General features: G+C 41.6%; 1 protein-coding gene across 2 annotated transcripts in view; it reads right to left on the bottom strand.

Moving 5' to 3' along the window:
* Positions 1–3024, bottom strand: part of DENND2B (DENN domain containing 2B) — a 60700-nt gene extending 57676 nt beyond the window's left edge. For both annotated transcript variants that reach the window (XM_062494444.1, XM_062494443.1), the window contains exon 1: positions 2369–3024. In XM_062494444.1, the coding sequence (XP_062350428.1) occupies positions 2369–3009 (641 nt within the window). In that variant the 5' untranslated portion in view covers positions 3010–3024. The remainder of the gene's footprint in view (positions 1–2368) is intronic.
* Positions 3025–24193: the final 21169 nt, after the last annotated feature.

Genomic DNA, 24193 nt, shown 5'->3' with positions numbered 1-24193 from the left:
AGCTGTGTATGAGATGAGACTTTCTAATGTAGTGAAATTTCCAGCTCCGATAGATTTCAAGGCACCTCTATGGTGTGGTGACACTGTATAGGATGATGGCAATGGCTTTGTGGACCAACACCCAGCTCTGGTCCGTGTTTCCCAAGTCTACCCTGTGACACTCATCTCCTGCACTGCGTGTGTTACACAGGACTTCCAACTGCTAGGGAACACCCAGCTCACACCACTCTGAAATGTTACAGCTACTCTCAGCATCAGGCTCTCCAGATCCAACCTGGCTTTCTGCTAGCAGGCACACATGAGACACTTCCTCCATATTGCTAGAATGTTTGATTAGCCACCAAAACTAAAATCAGTGCTTTCAACCAAAATATTGGGAAAATAAATACCCTCAGCCCATCCTCATGACATTGCAGTGAGTTCAAATCACATATATGTTCAGTCTGAACACACAGTTACAAGCTGCAGGCACAATGAGTCATATCCTTTCTCAAAATAAGAACAGTTTAGGTACTGAGATTTCAGTAATTACTATTAACCAAATACTGTCATTCTTAGATGACTTGTATGGTCTTTAGTGCTTTGTAAATCTTGGAGTTCTCCTTTCTCTAACTGAAGAAAGAGCAGTAGCAAAGACAATAAAATTAAGATTTTTATAAAGGATTTCCACTCAGCATTGAAGTCAGCCAAACAACTTGAAATTTTTGGGAGGTTGATTTCAACTTAATTAGATCATGATTAACAAGAGATGTATCCAGAGAAATCATTAAAGTACAGGGGGTTAAGCTTTTACAGATCAATGGATACCTACCCAGTAAAATGTCAAACTGATTTGCAAGAATTATCAGATACACATGGCAAGCCTGTTAATCCTACAATTCATATTCTACAATTTAAATTGCTAAATAATGCTTTTTGGAATGCTTGTTTCCCCTAGCCTTACTCCAAGCCCGAAGCTCCTTTGCTGATCTGTGCTGTTGTCTAATTCTGCTATGACAGAAGACTGAATCTGCAGAAAAGCAGGTGGGAGCAGAATTATACCTCTTCTGGAAAGAAGCTTCAAAACTTCATCTCAAAAACCCATTGTGATAAAATACTGTAAGTCTTAGATAACTTGTCTGTTTTCCAATAAAGGCTATCATTTACACCAGAACATTTAAAATTTGTTGTTTGTCTTCTGCACATTGTAAATGCTGCGCTGAACAAACTGAGGGCAGCTTTACTTCACAAATTATCCTTCAAAACTGGATTTACTTCCTCTGAGATTATTGCCAGGACTCAAAGATAAGCACTGCTGATGAGAGCTTGACTTTGCACACCCCCCACGCCTTTCTGGAAGGAACAATGTGCCTCAGCAGAGCTGTTTGATCTTTCAGAAGCAGGTGCCTCCTGAGAGAAAAGGACAGAACCTGAAGGCTTCTCTTCTCTTCCTGTCCCAATATAATTCAGGTGAGGTTGTGCTAAAACACTTTTAATAATTGAGCCAACACCAAGCAGTATAATCTGAAGGGATAGCATGCATCTGAGATGCTGTTTAGCAGTTCCTTGCAAATCTCATCACTAAATATCAAAGGAGGGTGTGTATCATACACATGCACAGACAGGTGAACTCATTAAAAATGCTGTAATTGGAATGCTCAGCAACAACTATGCTTACAATTTTCCAAACAATGAGCAGAATAAGTTTTACCATGTCTAAAACACAAGAGGAATCATGTGTTTAAAACAATCCAAGATCCACAAACTGTTGGGGAAATGTAGCCATACACTCTCCCCACCATTAACTCAGGAAGGACATAGAGGACTTTCTGTGATAAAACCGTTTTCTCAGCATTTATCCTCTGTGGTTGTTGATGATAATTTAGGATAATATTCCTAAGGATTGAATTAAATAAAATCACCTACATTGCATAAAACTGACACAACTGCTATAGTAATGAACTTCGGGAAAAAAAAAAAAAAACCTCTGCAGGTATATTTTACAGAAAGAAAAGACTGTGAGGGATCAGTTATGGTCCCACTACTGGACAATAATGAAATAATGGTCCATTAAAAATCACAAATAAGGGCATTTGTGCCAGAATGAATTAGATAACCTTTAGCATACCTAACCTAGAGGTTTTTAGGGGGATTGAGAGATGCAGATTTTAGAACTCCAAAACTGAAGATATTCAAAGGTATCATACCAGTGCATTGCCCCAGTGCAGACCAGCAGAAAAAAACCACTTGTCCTGTATGCAATTCCTAGATTTTCTTTTGCCAAAAGCACTTCATCAGAGGGAGAATTTAAAATATTGCTACTACAAGGATATAGCCCACTTATTTATTTATTTATTTGGAGAATCTAGTGCATTTCCTTGACTTTTACCTATTCTGGGATTTTCTGTGAAAACGCGACTCTTTCTTCTGCCTTCTTGTCACGGGGGGTGCAGGAGTGGACGGGAGGGGAGGAGGAGCAGCAGGTGTGGGAGATGGAGGTAGGCCATTGCTTGGTTTGCTTTTGTGGGATTTGTCTGCCTCGTACTCAAAGGTGCGTTTGGGCTTGGGGACGGGATTCACGGCGCTGTTAGCCGCGCTGTCCAGGAGCGCCTTGGGACCGGCTGAGTTCCCAGTAACCCCCTGTTTTGTTTTACTGCTTTTCTCAGCATCAGGAGGTGTTTCTGGTTCACTCCCCAAAATAATACTCCCTCCTTTGCTATCGCTCAGGGTTTCACTCAGTCCCTCCACAGTACTCAGAGTCCCAGACTTTTTCCTCCCTTTGTCAACACTGTAGCAGCTACTCGGTAACTGGGGGAGTCCTCTGCCTGACTGTTCCTTCAGTGCCTGCTCGATCTTCTGGATTCTGTTGAGCACAGCAGAGGACTCTTTCCTCACATGGCTCTTAAAGAAAGTGGCAGAAGGAGGTTCGCTCCTGCCTGGTCTCTTTTCAAACCGATGGCAGGAATCCCTGTCCAGCAGTTCCTCCTCCTCTGTTTCTGGGTAAGAGCACTCAGAAAATGTTCGGCTCATTCTTCTGAGTCCTTTGAAATCAAAGGTCTTGTCGCTGCAGGGAGAGGTCAGCACGCTGGGGCAGCTCTCACTGCCCGACCTCTCCCCAGCGTCCCTCTTGTCCACACACAAGCTCGTCCTCGGGGACAGCTCCCGGCGGCATTCCCATTCTGTGATCTTCTGCCTGATGTCCAGCGCCTGCGAGCGGACGCTCACCCTACTGATGGAGAGGGTTCTCAATTTGCTGGCAGTGCCCAAGGACAGAGTGCTCCGGGTGAGTGGATGGCTCCCTATTGCTTCCCCATCTTGACCCTCATTTGGCCTCTCCTTTTGGTCAGCCTTGTACACGGACAGCCTTTTGTCCAAAGCCCCCACGCTGATGGCTTTGAGGGGGTGGCTCGGGGAGTCAGTGTCTGAAGGGCTCGTGGAGGTGCTTCGCAGCGTAGACGTGCGGCCGTTCCGGTCCTTGAGGCACAGCCTGGAGCTGGAGACTTTGGAGAGACCAGTAGAGCGGGAAGAGTCCTCACTGTCACTGAGGGGGTAGGCAGGGCTTCTTTGTGGGGACAACAGGGGTGGCAGAGTGGCTGACTGGCACCTGGAAACAGAAAAAAAAGAAAAAAAAAATCAAAGCCTTGGGGAAACTGGAGTTATTTGCCAACTTTCTTCTGGCTGCAGGTCTCCATCCTGCAAGACCACCCCAGAGCATCATTAAGACACCAGTGACCATTCAGCCACGGAGTTGGGGTGGTAGGTGGCAGCCTTTAACTGTGATGGGCCTGAGCAGGACACTTGGCACATCCAAACTCACCTCTGTTTGACCCCCAGCTCTTTCAAGTTTCCTGAACTCAAAGCTGAGATTCTCATAGCAAAGATTCTCACAGCTGAAATTCTCATAGCAAACCTCTGCCTTGAAAGCACCTATCACCTGCAGATGAGTAAACCTTGTTCATCTTTGGTCTGATGCTGTGGCCAAAAGATTATATTCCCCTTATCAAACATAAGTAATTTTTTATCAAAAGAATACTACACATGTGAGAAAAAATATTACATGTGAGAAAACACATCAATCTGCTCGCACTATGTGTTGAAAAATATAAACTAGATAGGAAGATCTCAGTGTTACCCTGGGTAAAATCCTTGGAACAAATTCTAGCCATGGTTTGCAAAGTCAGCTATTTTTAGTGGGGTTTTGTACATTGTTGCTAGGACTTTCAAGAACAAAGACACAAGGAAATTAAATAACACAATAATAATTTGGCTCATCAGTGATGAGCCAGCAGTAAGGAAATTAAGCCAAAAGCACGTCAAAAAAGGGGGTTTGTCACCCTGCCAAAATCCATACATACAAATCATAGCAAAAATAATCACAACTCCTTTAACATTAACTCCTTTCTGTTCCAAACAGTAGAGGAAAAAGAGGAAAGACCCATAAGCAAAGCCTTGCACATGCGATTAAGTTAAGCTATGTGAAGACTGTGGACAACATGCTGCTTTTTATCAACTGTCCTGTATACAGGCAAGATCCAAATGAAAGAACTGCTTGACCAAACGAAATCAGGAGAGCAAATGTCTGCACTACAGCAAAGGGAGAGGAGATTCAGAAGATCTCTGCCACTATACTGTCTTCTTCCCAGCAGCTACCCAATACCTACAGGAGAAGTGCCAATTTCTGTGCATTAGTCCAAAAAATCCAGAGCACTGGAGTGATTTCTAAAAAAATTTACTTTGACACAAGAAATATTTTCTTTTCCTTCAAATGCAACCCCAAACCAAATTATCAGATTTCATCCCAGTTTCCTACAGCAGATACTTCATAATCAAAGCTCAAAAATTTCACAGGAAAAAAAAAGTTCTGGTCAGAAAAAGACAATAATCAAATTATCACAAAAGGGAATTGATCTCTTTTTCTGAGGCCTGAGACAAGCAAGTCTGTTTGTCACAGAAGTTACACTGCTTGGTGACTTTTATTTCTTTATCGTTTTGGAAGATAAACATGCCTCTAGGAAAAGAGATCTCATGTCAAAGATGATGGCAAATACTCCTACAACAACGGCCTAAAGCAGCTATTTCAGGACAGAAAGGACGCATGCCAGAATAGGCTCTTTGCATCCTAGAAGTTGAATTTCCTGCTGTTTTATTCAGCTGCAGACAGGTGTCTCAAGAGATCGCAGAAGATCAAAAGCAGGTGACAGACCATGAGTGGTTTTGGCTGGCTGTTGCAGCTCAGTTTGTGGTGGATTACCTGGAATTACCTTGGCAGACATGCCCTTATAGTGCCTGAAGATGAAATCTAAATCAGCCTCCTCAGGCTTACTGGGGCACCCTGATCCTTCATTATTTCAGCCTGTCTCCTGTTGGTTTCTTCAGGTTAATCCCACAAAGCCAAGTTTTCATGTTATTCATAACGCTGCTTTAGCTTAGATTTGAGATCGCGTTCTCCTATTTTTCATGTCGTGCAGACCCATCCCAGAGCTGCACTGACATTTCTCTCAAGGGAACAGGCATCACCCAGTGGAAGTGTGTTTTATGTCTAAAGACTACAGCCTCCACTACAGCCTTAGAAGCTGCATGTTAGCTAAATCCACTGTCAGGATTCAGCTACAGGATAAGGACAGAGAGGCCCTGTGGAATGCTTTAGCATGTTACAGCTTACTTATTAGACTCTGATTTGTACTGGCAGTAGCAAGAATAAAATATAAAATAACAGGGGAAATGCCAGTAAAATGGGACAGCAGAGATGAAGAACATGCTGACAATCAGAGAATCACAAACACCTCTCTCTACCTTTGACACACCGCACAGAAAACACCATAGTCATAGATCTTTATCTTCCTACAATCTAAGAAATATCTTTTCATCTATTTCTGCTATCAGGAGAAGGTTTGGTGATTCATCAGGGAAGGAGGAAAAGGGGAAAATAATGGTTTTCATAACCCGAAGAAGTTGCAAAACATTTCTTCTCCAGATGTATGAGCCATTCTTTTAAACCCCAGGTTCCCAGTAAGATAACTGCAATTAAGACTTCATCTTGAAACCCCCAAATTCAGTTACAAAACTCCACATCACTTCCACTGTGCTAGACCAGGGCTGCAGAGCCACAGGCCTTCTACAGGATTTTCCTTCAAAGAGCTGGGTTACCTCAGTTAAGAAATAGATTCTCTTTTACACTGCGTTACACTCTAAATTTGAGTGAAACTTCCATTAGAAGAATATTCTCTTGAAGGCACAATAGATCCACAGACTTTAAAACCAGTATTACTGGACAGAGATGAATAATTAAGAAACTTGCAACCTTCTTCAAGAAGATTGTAAAGCAAAACGCTTTTAATTGAAGCTTTCTACATACAGAATTATATGGTACAGTACCTTACACTGCATATCATTATATAAACTTTCCAAATACCACATATTAACAGCATAAATAGAGATTATGGAATCAAGTTTAGCTTTCTTAACAAGTTCCCCTGACCAACACCTTCGTTCTGGAAAAGGACTTTTTCTTTGAGGATACCAGCGTTTCACAAAAGACACTGTTTTAAGTTGCTCTGATTCCATAAGGGCATTCTTCCAACACGCAGCCTTAGGTGTGCAGTGCCCAAACCCCTGGCCAGTCAGGTGTGCATTGCAGTCTCAAAGGCTGCCAAGCAGCCTATGATGTCCTCTGAACAGGTGACAGATCCTGGAACCACCTTTCTGCTGGGACTCGTTACTGCTCACCGAGGAGAGCAGACAGAATCCAAGAATCTGAGAGGTGCTTTCCAGCTGTTTAGATCATGCTCAGCTTTGCTGTTGTGATTTGCTCCTTGAGAAATCAGCAGTCACCCCCAGTAGGAGGAAATTTATATTATCAGTCATGCTCTGTAGGATTTTGAGCTGTAGATACAACTGATCTTCATATTCTGATTCAGTCTCTTCTCTTCAGTGTCTCTTTTTCTCACCCGAACATAAAAAAACCTTGTAATTTACAAAAACTGTAATTCTTGAGGGCTGGTCTCAAATATTCATATATTCTATTGTTTTCTCTAATTTGCAACCTACTCATCACAAGGCAAAATATGAAAAAGCTGAGTTTAGCAGGTTTTAGCAAGGCTGACTTGTACTAGAAACCTATGGGGATGGGGAAGGACTCATTCTTGGTCCCAGATGAGCCCGAGTTCTCACCCTCTATCTGACCCAAAAGTCAAAAAGTCTTTAATTTTGGACAAAATGCCAATATTCTTCTTGCAAAATGTGGGTGCTAACAACATTTCTCTATTCATAGAAGAGGAAAAATTTAATTCCTGGAAACCACTCTGAAAGTGAGCAATATAAAATTAGTATTAAAACTAGGGGGCTTGGCCTTTTGATCCAGTTGAACAGAAGCACAGCTCCTTCATGCTTCCAATGCCAAACATCAACTCCAGAAAAGAGGAGAGATGGGTGCAGGAAACTCCCACGACTTCATGAGTAACTTTTAACAATGAGAGGCAGCAGGAAGGGTAGCTCAAGAGCTGGGTTTGTGTCTTTTGGAAATCAGAGTATGGGCGGATAATCAGCATGGGCATTTATTGAGGCATTTGCATCCAAGATCTAAACACCTTATATACACTAAGAAAAATCTTAGTCTGCATTTCAAGCTTTAACAGTGACTGGAGGTGCTTAACTGACTTGCCTTGAAAGAGTTACAGGACTCCCAACTCCCACTGCCCTGTTCTGACCTCTGAGCTAAGCAGCTCAGACTCTGCAGCACTGTTTTAACTTTCCTGAAGTGTCAGGAGTGACCCCACAGATCATCCTGTCCTGAGGAAAGGCAAGCTGGAAGAAGCAACTCAGCAATTACTCAGTTTTGCAAATCCTATCTGCTCTACTTAAACCGACATGTACAGAATAGTAGGACAGATTTTGGTTCTCATATCCAGGGAATTTCCCACTTCAGCATGCCCATGCATGGGAGCCTATTTACTGGCAAAAGAACAAGAAACACGATGACAAAAGGGTGCTGGGTTTTCCAGGCTCCTGTTGATGAGATCATTTCCCAGTGACACTGATGTTGGGTGCAAAGACTCCCAGCACTGGTTTTACTCCTCAGGACTTTCTCCCCACTTTTGTTAGGAAAAATGTTGCTTTCTTAGTCTTTTATTTAGTTTTTTTTTTCACATTCCTAGTTCTTCTCAGGGCACTGTGCCATTTCATCAGGACAACCTAACCTGTTCCAGGGTAACAATAAAATCAGAATCAGTTGTCACCATGGGATTGTGAGTTTGGGAATGAGTAGATTTGGCCAGCACTAGTGACTTCTTGTTGCACTAGCCAATATTTAGGGAGATCTGAAACAAAAGCAACAGAAATTTCTCTTTGCAAGGGCAGCAAAACTCATGTTTAATACATACACTAAAGCTGCCTTGATAAATAAATGAGGATGTAACTTTGAAATTTTCTGGAAATTTGTAAAAGAGAATGTTAAGGAATGTTCAGCTGCCAGCTGCCAGCCACTCTGAGTGCAGATACTGGAAACCATCCTTCCCAGAGCAAGGCAAAGTGCGAGGGAAGCACACCCTGCTCACCTGTTAATTGGAACCATTCACTATACTCTGCACTTTTTGATGTACTGCTGCTGAGAACAGATGCAATGGCTCACTATGATACTCATTTATATCAAACTTCCATTTGATTTGACAAAGCAAGCAGAGGAGAGAAAACACGTAGAGACCAACAGAAGCTCAAATTAGAACTGGTGTTTATGTTCTATTCCTTCTGTGACCTGGGCAGAATAAGAACTTTTGCAGAGGTTCAGTAACCACAGCTCCTTGTAACCAGTACAGTTTCACACCCCACCAAGGACAGTGCTACCAGGAAATCACAGAGCAAACAAACAGAGCACATAAACTCGTCTGCCTTTGTGAGACATTCTTGGGAAAGCTCCCAGTATAAATCAATACTTTTGCACAAACAGAAACTGAACACACCCCTGCAGTACAGAAATCTCCCAGGCCTCTCCAGGTGTAAAAAGGAGTAATTCAAAGCAGACCAAAAAAGATTAAGGACTTTGATAGAAGCAATGATGAGGGACACTTCTCCAAAAATTCCCTCTTCATTTCTCTATACAAGAACTAAGTAATAAATTTCCTCTCTGCTTTCCTCCAAAAGACAGTGAGAAGTCCAGTTTTAGCTGTCAAACAGCAGCAGTCAGTGGTGTGGTTGCACTTTGAGATGAGTTTTGGAATTAATCATTTCACAGATCATTGTGGATTCAGAGTTATTTGCTTGTGACAATGTGCCATTTCCTTTTCTTTCCTCACCAGAGGGGACAGACAGGCAGAGGCAGTGACAGTGACCACTGCAAAGACTCAGCCAGGCATTGCTGTAAGCAGGGGACAAATGCAGGGAGTCAGGCTGTTCTAACTGGGTTAGCCTGAGGGTAAAATGTACAATTTTCAGGTGATATGAAATTGCTTTGCTGCTTAGTTGAGGTGGCCCACAAGGATCCCATGTATTCGTGATCCTATGGGTTCTGACTTTTTCTTTCCAAATATAAATGATCATCTAGTCTTGTACAGCTGCCTTGTATACTGCATCAAAGAATATAAATTGATTTCTTTCAGTATATTAATTGTTCCAAGAGCAGAAGAGGACTTTAAAACCTGTGTTACTGTTACTCCTTCTAATTAGGAATTATAGGAACATTAAGAAAAAGAACCTCCTGCACTACTGAATTTAAATCCACTCTCATTTGGCAGTAAATCTTTCTGTTATAATATATTCTGCACTCTCACAGCACACAGCATTTTAATTTTCTACATAACTCAACTAGATAATTACAGATTGCATTTAATTATCTTAAATCGAAATAAGAGTTTATGGCAAATTAAGGAGGTGAACTTTTCACACTTCAGTTCTGCGCACACACCAGAAGGTGATTTTTGAGTTGATTCAACTTGGTGATGAAACAAGTGGTGTAACTTGTCATATCTTGCCTCTCTCTTGAAAAAGAAGGTGATGTACGTAGTAGCAGAAAATACCCTCTTGCACCAGACCCTTTATAATCTTTGAGTTCCCACCAGGAGTCTGGCTAAAAGTCCCGGAGAATCTTCGTTCCAGATAACATCTCCCTGTTATTGCTGACTTTGGGATTGTGACAAAAACAAGACAAAAACTTGTACTTTCTAAACTGAACAATGAGTCTGCATTATAAGATTGTTTGAAATAGGTTCACTCTCATGGACATGTGCTGGGATGGAAAAGTCCCAGCATTTGGAGAGAATGAGCAATAAAACCAGAGTGGACAACAAACCACGAAACATTTAAAGACAGAACAAAAATAGAAATGCCAATTATTTTCCTGTTTGTACTTCTGATTTTTTTTCCCCCCCAAGGAGTTTTGATACTTTCCATTTAAATAAAAATTGAAACAATGTCACAACTAGCCACAGAATGATAGAACTGTGAAACAAACAAAAAAAGATCAAGCCCTGCGTGCAGTTTTTAAAAGCTCCAGGGTCTGTGCTCCCAATAGAACTGAGTCAATGATAACAATTGTGGGGTGAATTTGCAGGGGTGCTGTGGTGAATTCTTGTGTTTAACACCCCCCTAGAGCTCTGGGTCTTTGTTTCATTTGGTTCATGAAGAGAAGTACACACAATCACAGCTGACTCAGCTGTGTTTTATGGCTCAGGAGCAAAAAGGTCCGATTTACACCAGGGAAATGCAGGAGCCATTCTGCCAAAGTAAATTACATGAAGTGGCTCTACCACCGTACAAAACAAGGGCAAAGAAATCAAAGTTGATGAGTCAGATCCTAAATACTTGAATTAGCCCAGATCTATAAAGACAAGACAGCAAGACAAAGCAGACCAGGAGCAATGACTAAAATCAAAAGCCATCAATCAACATGCACTAGGTGTCTTTGCCAAGTGAGGGGGAAGAAGATAACAGGAAATTGTGAAATGATCTAGACTCAGAGGGTTAGATTCCCTGCCACTCCAGATTTATGGCCATCTTCTGTTCTGTTACCACGAAAGGACAGGATGATCTTTAAACAATTCCCCATTTAAGCCTTTTTCACCTCCTCTGTTCAGACACAAATAACTACCCAAGGCAAAAAATACCAAGGAGCCTGGACTGTATTATCCATCACAAGCACCAGAAGCAGACCGTGAAAAAATCAAAAAGCAAGAACAGAGGTATCAGAGTAAGCCATTCTCTCTTTTCCACCAAAGTACACTGAACTGTACCACTGGAACAATCTCTCACTTTCTCCTCAAAAAATATGGTTCAAAGTTGAAAAAGGGAAGCCTCCCTTGGAGTTATTCTTTTCCCATAGCTTGTTCTGAATAATCATTTATGCAATAGATAGATATTTCCACTGTTACAGCTCTGCTATTGTTACTGTTCTGGAATTGGCTTAGTATGTTTTAGTCTCACCTGATTTCTTAATATCTTGGGAGTTTTGCTGCAGAGGGAGTGGCAGCGCAGCAAGTGATGGCATTTTCTTAAACCAGGCAAAAAGCACAAACCTTCATTTGTCTATTTAAAAACTGCCAGTCCTCGAAATTTGTTCTTTTGCATCATGTCTGAACATGCTCACTGTTAAAAATCCCAGTGCACATAGAGTCTTTCAACTTTGCTTTTTCAAAGCACAGGTGATTTTTCAACATGCTTGCTCATCTGTCCTGGAATATCAAAGCAACAAACTCTGTGGAACTAATTCTGACAAAGCTTTCCAAGTTTTCTGTGCTCACACAAACACAATTTGGGAAGAGGGTTTTTTTTTTGTTTTGGTTTTTTTGTTGTTGTTGTTTTGTTTTTATTTTTTGTGAATTGTGACACTCAGTTTTCAAGATATCTGAGGGCATTCTGGGTTTGGCAACCTCCAATCTGAAATTTGGGGTTGAAAAGTTGTTGTAAAATACGCTCATCGCTCTTCTACCCTGACAAATCTGAAAACCTTACAAGATCACTCTGTACTTTAGTGAAATACCCTATATCCACAGAGAAAAGAACTGAACAGGAAGTCATAAACTCCTAACTCCTGGCTGCACACTAATCCAGAATAGAGACAGGTCTGCTTTCCCTGCTTCTCATATTAATCAACTTCTAGGTCATGCAAAACTTCATCAAATAGATTCAAATATAACTATCTAACAAGGACAGAAAAGGTATATGAATTCAGAACTCCCACATTCTACAAACTTTCTTAATCTCATCCACCCAGAGGAGTTTGTTTCAGAATAAAGTATTTTATTTGCCTTTCCTACCAGTATCCACATTTTCCTTCCAGTTCCACCAGCTTAGCTGTGGTCCCTGAGGTGCTACCAGTGCCCAGTGAGATCTTTCAGTAGAGGTTTCTTTTGCAATTGTAAAACCAAAAGCCATTGTCCATCCGTCCGCTATGAAACAGGCATTTCTAATTTCTGTCATCATTTCAACTACCAATATCACAGTCCATCAAGTCTGAGGCCTGAGATATCTGGAGAAAATACAGTATGTCACACTGGATAGTGATAAAGTGATTGAAATTATCTGAGAATATCTTGGCTACTTCTGGAGTGACTGAACTGCAGATGAAATAAAATAAAAAGCAAAACAAAATCAAATAACATTTCAAATACCAGCAGAATAGAATCTCCTGCACTATCTCTGTGATTCCAGAACAGCCTCAACATCAGCCTGTCTAAACACACCCTAGCAGACCCAGCCTGTCTCACTGCTGTGCACTTGGGGCTCATGCACTGGGAAGGGAGGTCACAAGTCATGGACCATGTGGACCATTCCCATCTGAGGCAGAGGAAAAGAAGAACTAACTCTGATCTCAAACTCTGTCCAAAGAGTGTTGAGGCCTCTGAGGGGCTGACTCATCTCTGACCAGCAGCTGGGTGCCATCTTGTAGGCAAGACAACTGCAACAACTCAGTTCAGCTTGCCACAACCTTCTTCTCGAAGCAAATAGCTGAAGCGCTGGCATAAAACCAGCACACTCCATGCTAGGAAAACTTATCTGTTCCCTGAAGGACATTTTTTGTACATGTCTCTGTAATATGGATAAAGCAGTCTGACAGCTTTTTGTTTGTTACTGCACTACTCTTAGAATGACACAGCCAGAGAAATGTGCCCTTGTTCTTCAACTTCATTTTATAAGTTTTGCTCTCTCTTTTGTTCCACCTGCTTTAATCACCAAAGATATCTTTGTCTCAAACTTGGACTATTTTTCCAACATAATAAATAAATAAATAGTATTACCACCCTCTGTGAACTTTCCAGTCATTTAGTTATGCAATTGCACCCCTAAAGTTGTCACTCACACATATACTCACATTAATTGCAACCTTTGAGAATAGGCAAAACAGTTTTCCTACCAAAAGTTACACTTTTTTTTTTTCTTTTCTGAGAGGTAGCCCAACATTCACAACAGATTCTGGACAGAAGCAATAGTAATATCTCTCACACCTACACAATATATATATATATTTTTTTTTTATGTAAACAACTGAAAGAAAGAAATCAGATGTAGGACTTTTTTTTTCTTGGCACCTGGAAAAGCAGAAAGGCAAGGGAGCAGTTAATAAGTAAAAGATGAATCATGGAGGTGCCAAAGCAAGGAATAGAGAAGGAAACCTGTTAATTGAGTATACATATCTCAACTTTGGAGGTTGCATCCTGTATATGAAGGAGGAAAGATTTCAACGTTTATACCTCTGGCCTCTCTTATCATAATTTTTTTCAGTGGCTCTGACCTTATGGAATGCAAAATACATTCCAGATATGATGACAAACATGACCCTTGGTACATTTTCCAGTGTGTATAATTATGGCTGTATGCCAGGTGCCCACCAAAGCTGTGCTGTCACTCCCCCTCCTGAGCTGGACATGGGACAAAAAATATAACAAAAACTCATGGGTTGGGATAAGAACAGGAAGATATTCCTTATCACACCATTTGGGGGAAAAATAATAAATTATCAATCAAATCTGAGTAGCATCATGAGAAATAAACACAAATCTTAAAAACACCTTACCCCCACCCTCCCCCTTCTTCCTGAGATCAACTTTCCTCCTGATTTACTCTACCTCTTTTCCTGCTGCAGCTCAGAGCTATGGTGAACAGGGGCTGTGGTCGGTTCATCACACGGCGTTTCTGCTGCTCCTTCTTCCTCACGGACAGGACTCCTCACACTCTTCCCCTGCTTTAGAATGGGGTCGCTCTCACTGGAGATAATTATTACACTCTTCCTCTGCTCTGGAATGGGCTTGCTCCCACCAGAGACAGTCATACTCTTCCTCTGCTCTGGAATAGGGTCATTCCCACTGGAAACAGTTACACTATCCCCCTGCACTAGAATGGGGTCATTCCCATTGGAGATAGTCACAATTCTTCCCTGCTCCAGAATGGGATCACTCCCACTGGAGACACTTATTGCACTCTTCCCCTGCTCCAGTCTGGGGTTGCTGCCGCTGGAGATGGTTACAATCTTCCCTTGCTGTACCATGGCACTACTCCCACTGGAGAAAGGCACACTCTTCCCTTGCTCTGGAATGGGGTCTCTCCCACTGGAGATAGGCAGGCTTTTCCCCTGCTCCAGAATGGGGCTGCTCCTGCTGGAGACAGGAACATTTTTCCCCTGCTCCAGAATGGGATCTCTTCGACTGTAGACAGGAACATTTTTCCCCTGCTCTGGAATGGGGCTTCTCCTGCTGGAGACAGGAGCACTTTTCCCCTGCTTTGGAATGGTGTTGCTCCTGCTGGAGACAGGAACACCTTTCCCGTGCTCTGGAATGGGGCTGCTCCTGATGGAGACAGGAACATTTTTCCTCTGCTTTGGAATGGTGTTGCTCCTGCTGGAGACAGGAACATTTTCCCCCTGCTCTGGCAGAGGATCACTCCCACTGGAGGCAGCCACACTTCTCCCCAACTCCAGGATGGGGTCTCTCCCATGGGAGATGGTTAGAGTCTTTCTTCGCTCCGGCATGTGGTGTCTCCCACGGGAGACAGTTCTCCAAAAACTTCTCCAAGGTGGGTCCTTCCCATGGCTGTAGCTCTTCATTAACCGCTCCAGGTGGGTCTTTCCACAGGCTGCAGTCCTTCAGGAAAAGGCTGTCCCAGTGTGGGTCCACCCCAAGATCACAGGTCCTGCCAGCAATCCTTCTCCAGTGTGGGCTCCTCTTTCCACAGGTCCACAGGTCCCACCAGGAGCCTGCTCCAGCATGGGCTTCCCATGGGGTCACAGCCTCCTTTAGGCATCCACCTGCTCTGGCTTGGGGTCCTCCACAGGCTGCACCTGGATCTCTGCATCCCTGTGGGCCTCCATGGGCTGCAGGGGCACAACTGCCTCACCATGGGCTGCACCCCGAGCTGCAGAGGAATCTCAGCTCCACTGCCTGGAGCACCTCCTCCCCCTCCTATTCCATTGACCTTGATGCCTACAGGGCTGTTCCTTTCACATACCCACTCCTCTCCTCTTCGGCTGCAATAGCTCCTGCACAGTAACTTTTTTCACTTCTTAAATACGTCATCCCAGAGGCGCTGCCACTGTCACTGATGGGCTCAGCCTTGGCTGATACAATGGCTTTGTACAGATTAAGAAATTATATACTTGACTTGAATTTATGAGGGAATTTCTATTCACTCACTTCCTTTAAAAAAATGTATTAACCAGTGTTTGATTTTCTTCTGGCTTATGTTAGCACAAATCAAGTGTTGTTAAGGAAAATTGCTAAAGATCCAAACTGATGCAAAAGTTACTGCAGGAAGATTTAAGGCATTGATCTTGTGCAAATGCACACTTATGAAAAACAAAGTTTCAGTTCCAATAACATTTGCACTGAAAATTAAGTTAGGTTACCACATGTGACTGGTGACACTATGCCTCAGTCTACTTTTAGCTAAACAAGCCAGGAAGATGAGGAAATGTGTTGGGCATACTTGCAACTGAGCATCACATGAAAAAATTGGCCAGTCAAAAGTTGTTGGGATTTTTCCTCAGTTGAACAGAGCTTCGAAAAACTCTTTGATCTATTTATTCCCCAATCTGTTGGCATACACTTATAAAGTAAAAAAAAAAAAAAGAAAAAAAGAAAAAAAAAAGGGGGGGGGGGGGAGGCAAAATTAAAAAAAATTAAAAAGCCAAGCTGTGACTTTTCAGAGCTTGTTGCTATCATACTTATTTACCTAAGAGTCCAGACACAGCCAAATTTAATTTGACCGAGGACTGCATCTGGCCATAATTCATTTTCACTGCATATTAACAAATGAACAATCAGCCAGTGCTGGAGCACCATGCACACCAACATTCAGAAACATGATCCAAAGGAAACTTTCCAAAAGATTCAGACATTGGCTTCTCTCTGCCTTTTGCTGCCCATAACTGTTAACAGGAGCAGAGTTAGGTGAGGGTAAGGCACTCCCCACGACTTTGTTCACCATGATCAAGGGTAACTTAAACGTGTCCATTACTCATCCACCTGAAATGAGCCTCCCAGACCACATTTCAACACCACACCTACAAGAGCTGTGGGATCTCAAACTTAAATTTGGAGTCAGAATAATACCTGGGGGACTTATATATCCTTTATAAGCATTTGATTCTCACAAGACCTTGGCTTCTTATAAAACTGTGGATTTAGTTTTACACAAGGTTCTATAAGGAGCTGGCCAATATGTATTAACATTTCAGTTCACTTTTCTTATGAGAGAATTTGTATGTAGTATAACCCTAAGGATGAAAATATTTTGTGGCCACAGCCCTGCAACTGAAGTGCTGCACAGTAAAAAAAAGGTTTACTTAATTTAGGGCAATTAAACATTAACTTAGAGCAACTAAAAGCAAGAAGACATTTCTCCTGTCCACACGTCCTTTCCTTCCAGGACAAAACTAAACTTCATGTCCCTACAGGAAGCTACATAGGTAGCGCCAAGTAAAGCATCCAGAAAATGAAAATGCTATGATGCAAGTGACACAATACCAACATCTGTGTATATAGCAGCAAGAAAAACCAACAGGTGGCATTTATAAATTCATCAGCTCTGAAAATATTTGCTCCCTATAGACTACAACACAAACAACAAACTCTTTCCAGTAACCCATGGGGTCTTAGATAATGAATATTTGAAGCAGTAAATTGAAGTCCAGATTCTGACCCTAAATTACATCCCTCAGAACCTTACAGAGTTGGACCCATAATACTGATTTTTTTCCTGAAAAAACACAGACCTGTGACTTATGCTCTTTATTCAATGAAAAAACACCGCAAGCTGTCTCATAGCCAAGAAAACACATTTCATAGAAAGTATATTTTAAAAAAAGATGCCACAAAAACCCAAAACCTAAAAGCAGGCATCAAAACCAACACAACACACAAAAGTGTGCCAGCAGCACCTCATTTAATGCTGTGTTTTCATCTCAGCAGTTAGAAAATACAGTCACTGTAAGACTATTCATCCTAAGTATAACAAGTATGATCTCTTTCTAATGGACCAACACTTTCTATACAATAAAAACAAATTCAGCTTAGCATGGGTATGAACACTGCTGCATAACTTAAAAATCACCTCTAAGAATTAAAGAGGATAAAAAGGAATATCATCAAATAGACAAGAAACAGGCATTTACCTTTAGAGACATGAGAACAAGAGAGGTAGAGGGAACAAGGGAAGAGAAGGGATGTAAAAATGAGTTTTAGTCCCACAAAGTCACTTGTCCTACACCAGAAATGCAAACTCTGGAAATTAAAGCTACTTCTATAGCTACTTTCAGTAAGCAGAAGGTTGGTGTTGAGTTCCTGCCTGTGAGTAGACAGTTCATCTCTTGCAAAAATGGTTATGGGAAAGGACACTAAGGAATTCAGTGCTATGGCAGTTCATGCTCTTCCCCCCTTCCGATGTATTTTGTTTCCACCTCTCGTGCCTCTCACAAGCACACAGCTGCCCACCACGGCTGTCACTTCAGCCTACCCAGACTTACTGAGAAGCTCTTCCCTCCTGGAAAGATGCAGAATGGAGATGTAGGAATTCTCAGTCCAGCGTGCTTTGCCATAGCCTCTGTGCTCCCGGAACGCTGCCTGCTTCTCTTGTCAAGCAGCGAATGACACACTGAGAGGGTTTGTCAAACCTCTGTCCCTTTGTGTGCTTAAGGGGAGGAAACTGCCATTAATGTTTAACAAAACAGGAGCAAAGCCTTTCTCTGCAATCTCATGTGTTGGCTTTGAAGGGACCGGTGTGTGGGAAATCTGGCAAGCCAGAAGTTTGCTCCAGGTAGCCCACAAAAATTGAGTTTTTATTTTAAACTTACAGGAACCAAGAGTTCATAATTCATTCCTGAAGCTCTGAACTGAGGCAATCCAGCTGCCTGATGCTAAAGAAATCATAGAAGCTGTGTCAGGGACTAAACCACACACACAGAGCAAGCCTGCCAGGCTCAGCCCCTATCGTGAAGCCCACACGGGTGACAGTACTGTTTGACAGGAAAGGGAGAGGTGAAAAATCCACATTCAAACGCTTTCAGGTCTCTGCCAACAAATGGCCACAGGCTGTCTGCTATCTCCCCTTTGCCTGTGTTGACATAAAGTGGCTTCCCTTCTCAGCAGATCCCGAGGGGCAGGGGTCAGGTGTGAGAGCAGTCTCATCACTAAGCATTTGTTCAGTGTCTGGACCGACAGCTCCTCTTTCTGCCCCAGCTGCCTCGTGGGGTGAGCGTCCCACTGCACAGTAAAAAAGGTGAGTCAGCTGGAGATATCCACGCTGTGACAACGGGAGGATTGACCAACACCATCCACACCTGAGTGCCACCAGCACTGCCCCATCCCAGGCACAGATGTCCCCTGTACCTGCAGCCCACCTGCCTGCCTGCATTAGCTGTTAAAAGGGCATTCTCAGCTTTTCAATAGCAGAATTTGAATCACAAACCCTTTCTGTGCTACTGCCACTGCAATGAATTCTGCTTTTACAGCTCAATTAGTTATGTTGTTACCTGGAAAAAGCTTACTTTTAAGAAACTGTGATGCATGATGGGCTTATCCTAAGAACCCAAAATGAAGAATACCATTTCCATCTCTTAGCTGCTGTTAATTGATTGTCAAAAAAGTACTTGCTGCACAGCCACAGTATTGTGGATCCTCCCTGTTGAAGTAACCCTGCTTTACAGACCTAACATTTTCTTTCTATAACTAAAGAAAGAAGAAAACAAATTAATACTTCTCATTTACTACAGCAATTTCCTACAGTTCCCTCACAATAAAATACTAACGTATTGGCATTGAAGCTTATCATCAATATGATAAGCATAAAATATTTCATTTATAATAATAGCTTTAACAAACACCTTCAGGAGCAAAATATGAACACTCTGGGCAAAATTTCCATATCTGGTTAATAACAAACAGGATATTTAGGCTGTCTAAAAAAGCAGTCAGGGTGTTATAAGAACTGACAGTCCCATTGACTATAATAGAATTTTACAGAATGACTCAATAAATCAGTTTTTAAAGTGCTATTTAGTTATTAGGAACATCATATCTATTATAATTATATGTTATATTTAGTCATGTTTTCAGCACTAAAGCCCATCCTACCAGCTGCCTCCACATTGCTGCCTGTTGCACAACAGCTCCAGAGTTCCCTGGTGCCAAGGGAGTGTGACACATATCCTCGTGGCACACAGCCAGTTCTATACACAGGACCTGGCCAGACTGGAAATAACCTCAGAGTGCATGATGGCAATTGTGACAAAAGTTTTGAAAAAGTCTCCCAGGAGCTATGGGCATTTTTGCAGGTATATATTGTAATAATATAGATGCTACCTGTGTATTTCCATTAGCACCTATTTTCCTGCTTGAAGAAAAATGCTCAGAATTTGTTTTGCTCTTAAAGGCCATTTGCTGTCAGTGTTTTTTCCTCATGTTTGAAAACTGAAGGTGATGCTCGATGTGGAGACTGAATCAAGCACTGAGCTAATTGCCAGTTTCATTACACATTATTTCCTGGTGAATAGTGACTATGTTATTTAGAGGATGAAGCCATTGAGGATGTTATATCTGTGCTCTTCTTGTTCTGTTTTCCCAGGCAAATGGGTTGTTTTTGGGTTTTTTTTTCCCAGTCAGGGGAGAAACATATTATCTATCTTACTATATTCAGATCTTCCTTTCAAATTCTATCTTCAAAAACTTTGCTATGTCTTCTTTCAATGTTCTGTTCTGCCCAAGTAGAAAATATAATTTTAGGATAATCAAACAGTGCAGGAAACTGATAAGACAACACAGACCTTTTCATTTCTAAGCAACTGATTCCAATCCAAACTGATTAGGGCACAGAAGGGAGACTGTTGTCCCACAGTGGTAGCTTTTCAAGAGTTCAGGTGTAAAAAGATGAGTGTCTTAGCTACTAAATTGACAGATATTCACAGAACATGGAATATCATTTGCAATATTCATCACTTGCATTTTTGACGGTCTTTTCAGTGAGATTGTCAGCACCTCCCTGGTCCAGAAAGCAACCGAGTTTCATTCCAGAAAGAAATGGAATACTGGCATTATGACGTAAAAATGTTATGCACATGACTACTATTCCCTACTCCCTGAAGACTTCAGTCTCACTTCTTATCACTGCCCAAAAAACAAATTCACATGAAACTTGTGCTCTGATCCTCTGATACTGCACTGGTGGGGACTCCTGTGCATGTTTTAACATGTGTCTTGCTTATTGCTTCTATTCACTACAGTTCAGTGAAGTAAAAGCACTAGAAAGATATCCGAAGCATTTTCAAAATCAAGCTCTTGTAATCATTTTCTGTTAAAAAAAAACAAAAAACAACTGAGTTTAGTTCAGATCTTAGTATCCCTGAATACATTATTGTAAATATAGTGATTAAACAAATAAAGATCTCAGTGTTAGTCAAAGTAGTCTTCATACTGCAATAGTTGCATTAAAAATGCCTCTTTAGTGTAACCTCTCATCTAGAACTCTGTTTCTTAAAGACTTGTTAGTTTATCTTTTTAATTTTTTAGTTTGCAGTGGTTTTGGCAGATGTAAACCTTAACAGAAAAGGTAATTTTAATTATAAGGTATGATTCGCTTCATATAAAAACATAAAACATTCAAAGTGTCATGAGAATTAAATTACAATAGGAAGGAATTCACTACATTCCTGTAGCCTCTAAGTAATAATAAAGTCAACTTGATCTGAAGCTTTATGAAGCAAAATTCAATCAAAGTTTTAGGGTTTGTTGGGGTGTTTTCTTTGAAACCTCTGCAAATGGGAGGGAGATACTGATGAAACTTGCAGCTAAGAAAAGGGGATTTGTTTGTCTGACAAGGACATTCTTCCTAAATGGACTTTTAAAATTAGAGTGAAACAAACCAGCCAGCAATAGAAATGGAACAGCAAAATTCCCCACTATCAACTGCTTGAGGAAGCCCAAAGGATGTATCCAGCTCCACTTCTCCAATTCTTTCTCTTGATCTAACTAGAAGCTGTCACCTTGTCTAGCACACCATTTTTCTCAAGTCAGTAGACCACTGCGCTCATCACAATGTTTGTGCAGCCCTGCTCAAGTGACTTGCAGAGGTTCCAGCATGGCCTCAGCTGTGCCAGGCTGGGGTCAGTGCTGAGCAGTGCGAGGGAGGGGAACGTCGTGCCTCGGACCATCGGAAATCAGCACGGCATCGCTGCCACTCGCCCAGATAAAGGGCAGCAGGACAGTCAAAGCCTCTATTCAAACCCTTCCCAGTTTCAGGGTCATCTGAACCAGCACTTCGACTTGTTCCCACTGCAACTGTTTCTGTTCCCGATGGCAGTAGATGCCCTCCCACTTCCCATGGGCCAGTTCAGAGCTGAGCTGTCAGAGCTTCACGTCCCAAATGCACCTCCAGCCTTACAGGGTAAAGAGCAGCTCTTAGTCCCTTCTGAACCAAATGAAACTGCATTGCTGGGAACTGAGCTGCAGAAAATGTGTCAGCTGCATGGTTCAGGCTGTTTCTGCTTGTAAAGGAAAGGGTACAATATTTGCTAATAGATTTCATATCAGTTATTCAGTTTTCATTGTTATTTGACTGAAGTTTATTTGTATGGTTTTCTAAATCTCAGTTGTTTAAACAAAATAAAAAAGCTGTGCTTCATCACAGTTCAAATAACTGAGCATATTGCTTAGTCTTAGAATTTCATTAAATCAGTATTCTTCCTGTTCTCAAGTTCACTGTCAAAATATTAAAACTTGGTTCTCTTCTACAGTGACAAACATTTTCTACAGGGGGTTTGCTGTTCTTTCTCACAACTTCATGAAGAGCTCATAAATGTTCTCACTAGTACTTCTGAGCAGTAGGCAAATACTTTTGGCAGGAAAATCCAACTCAGCAGTTCAGTGTGGAGTGCCTTGTTGCCTTGAGCCGTGCTCAGCTGCCAGGAGATCTCCCACAGCAGAGAGGAGAGGTCCCAGCTCAGGCAGTGGAGAGAGGCTGGGACATGCTGAGACCATGTGAGTTTAACTCACACCACTGTCTTCTTGCTGCTCTAACAAAGCCCCTGACAGCAGCTCTGGCTGGAAAATCTGACAGATGCTTTAGCCCAGGCCATCCCACAACTGATAAGGCAACAACATTTTTTATTATAAAAATAAATATGAAAAAACACCTCGGCTTCCTGCTTTAGGCATATATAACTGACTCTCCTTTTCAAGCTGGTCTCTCTCCTTCCTCCTCAGAGCCCTCAAATAAAACTTGCATACACAAATATGCACAAAACAGCATCCACTAACCTTCCAAACCATGCACAAATGTCCCAAAAGTTGTAGACACATCTAGACCTGCTGCCTTCCCTGTTCCTGTGTACCAAGTCTAAGACCAGGCAACGTAAAATGCAGCCACCCACAAGGGAAACAAGCAGCTTTTCTATCACTCACAGCAATACTGTTCACATATTAAGCAAGGAAAGAGTAAGATAAGAGAAAATACTGTATCATAAATGTGCTAGGACAATGGCAATCACACAAAAATTAGTGGGAAAATTGCACACATTAGAATTTCAAATAAGATCAAAACCTCATTGTTTTAGAGAAACACAGAGAGCTGATGATGCATCTTTTGATTTGCAAGTTATTGCATTCTTCACAGTGCTCTCCAGTAGAAAACTCAAGGTTTGTAATAACTCTTGTAGTTTTTGCATTTATATTCATGTGAAATACATAAATGCAGTTAATTACATTTTGTTTATCATACTGGTAATAATTTTTTAAAGTAGAACCAGGACTCCACTGTGGTGGATCTGGAGTTATCTCCCTCCCAGGGCTCAAGGTAATTAATGGTGAGGGAGTTGTTCAGTGTTGTCCTGCCCTATATATCCCTGGAGTCATCGACGTTGGATGTGAACACAGCTCTTGTGCATTAGTCACAAGATAATTCATTGTCACTGCAGGCAGACTGGATCACATCTAGATGAATGACCTGACAATAAATTTGGGCTGTACCTACAGTTCAACACAGAGCTGAGAAACACTGGTTAATTTGCACTTCTTTTCTTGTATTAGGAGTAGCAGGATTGAATGAATAAGAATCAACTTAAAGTCATATTGTCACATATTTGATAACACAAACAAAAGGCCCTACATTTGCATCCATGAAGGGATGTCTAAATGAGAGAAGTCCTGCACAGACATTGCCTCTCTGAAGATTACCCTTCTCCCTAAACAGATGAGTTTTCCTCAAGACATGAGATTATTTTTGAAATGAAAAATGTACTGTGGAAAGGGAAGAGAATAAAGCACTCTAAGTACAAGCCAGCAGAGAAAAAAAACTGCCAGCCCTACTCAATCACTGACAGCAGAGCACTGCTTAACTCCAGCACTGGATGTGTCTACACATTCTTTTATTTAAGAATCCTGGAGGTGTCAATTCCTAAGGCAAAATATTTCCAGACTTCTGCCCAGCCCATAACCACATAATCCTTTCAAGGGAAACAAAGTATTTCAGTTGGATTTAGTAATGTGGACCAAGAATTAATTTCACTTTAAAATAAATAAATACATTTGATGCAAAACTGAATGAGCTTGGCTTGAATATGACTTGTTTGAAAGTGATCATACATCTCAAATTTTAAAGGCTGAAGCACAGGCACAAAATCTTCCTTCAACTAAGATTTTTCCAGAAGTTTTCTTCGTTTCTAAGACCTTTCTTAGACTGCTTCTGCCTTGAGAGAAATGCTGTAATAAACCACAAGACCTTGATGTGCATGTGAAACAGCTGAGCATGG

Source organism: Cinclus cinclus, chromosome 6 (assembly GCF_963662255.1).
Source record: "Cinclus cinclus chromosome 6, bCinCin1.1, whole genome shotgun sequence".
NCBI classification, from domain to species: Eukaryota; Metazoa; Chordata; class Aves; order Passeriformes; family Cinclidae; genus Cinclus; species Cinclus cinclus.
The sequence above is the reverse complement of the archived record's forward strand: the minus strand, read 5'-3'. Positions and strand labels throughout refer to the sequence as shown.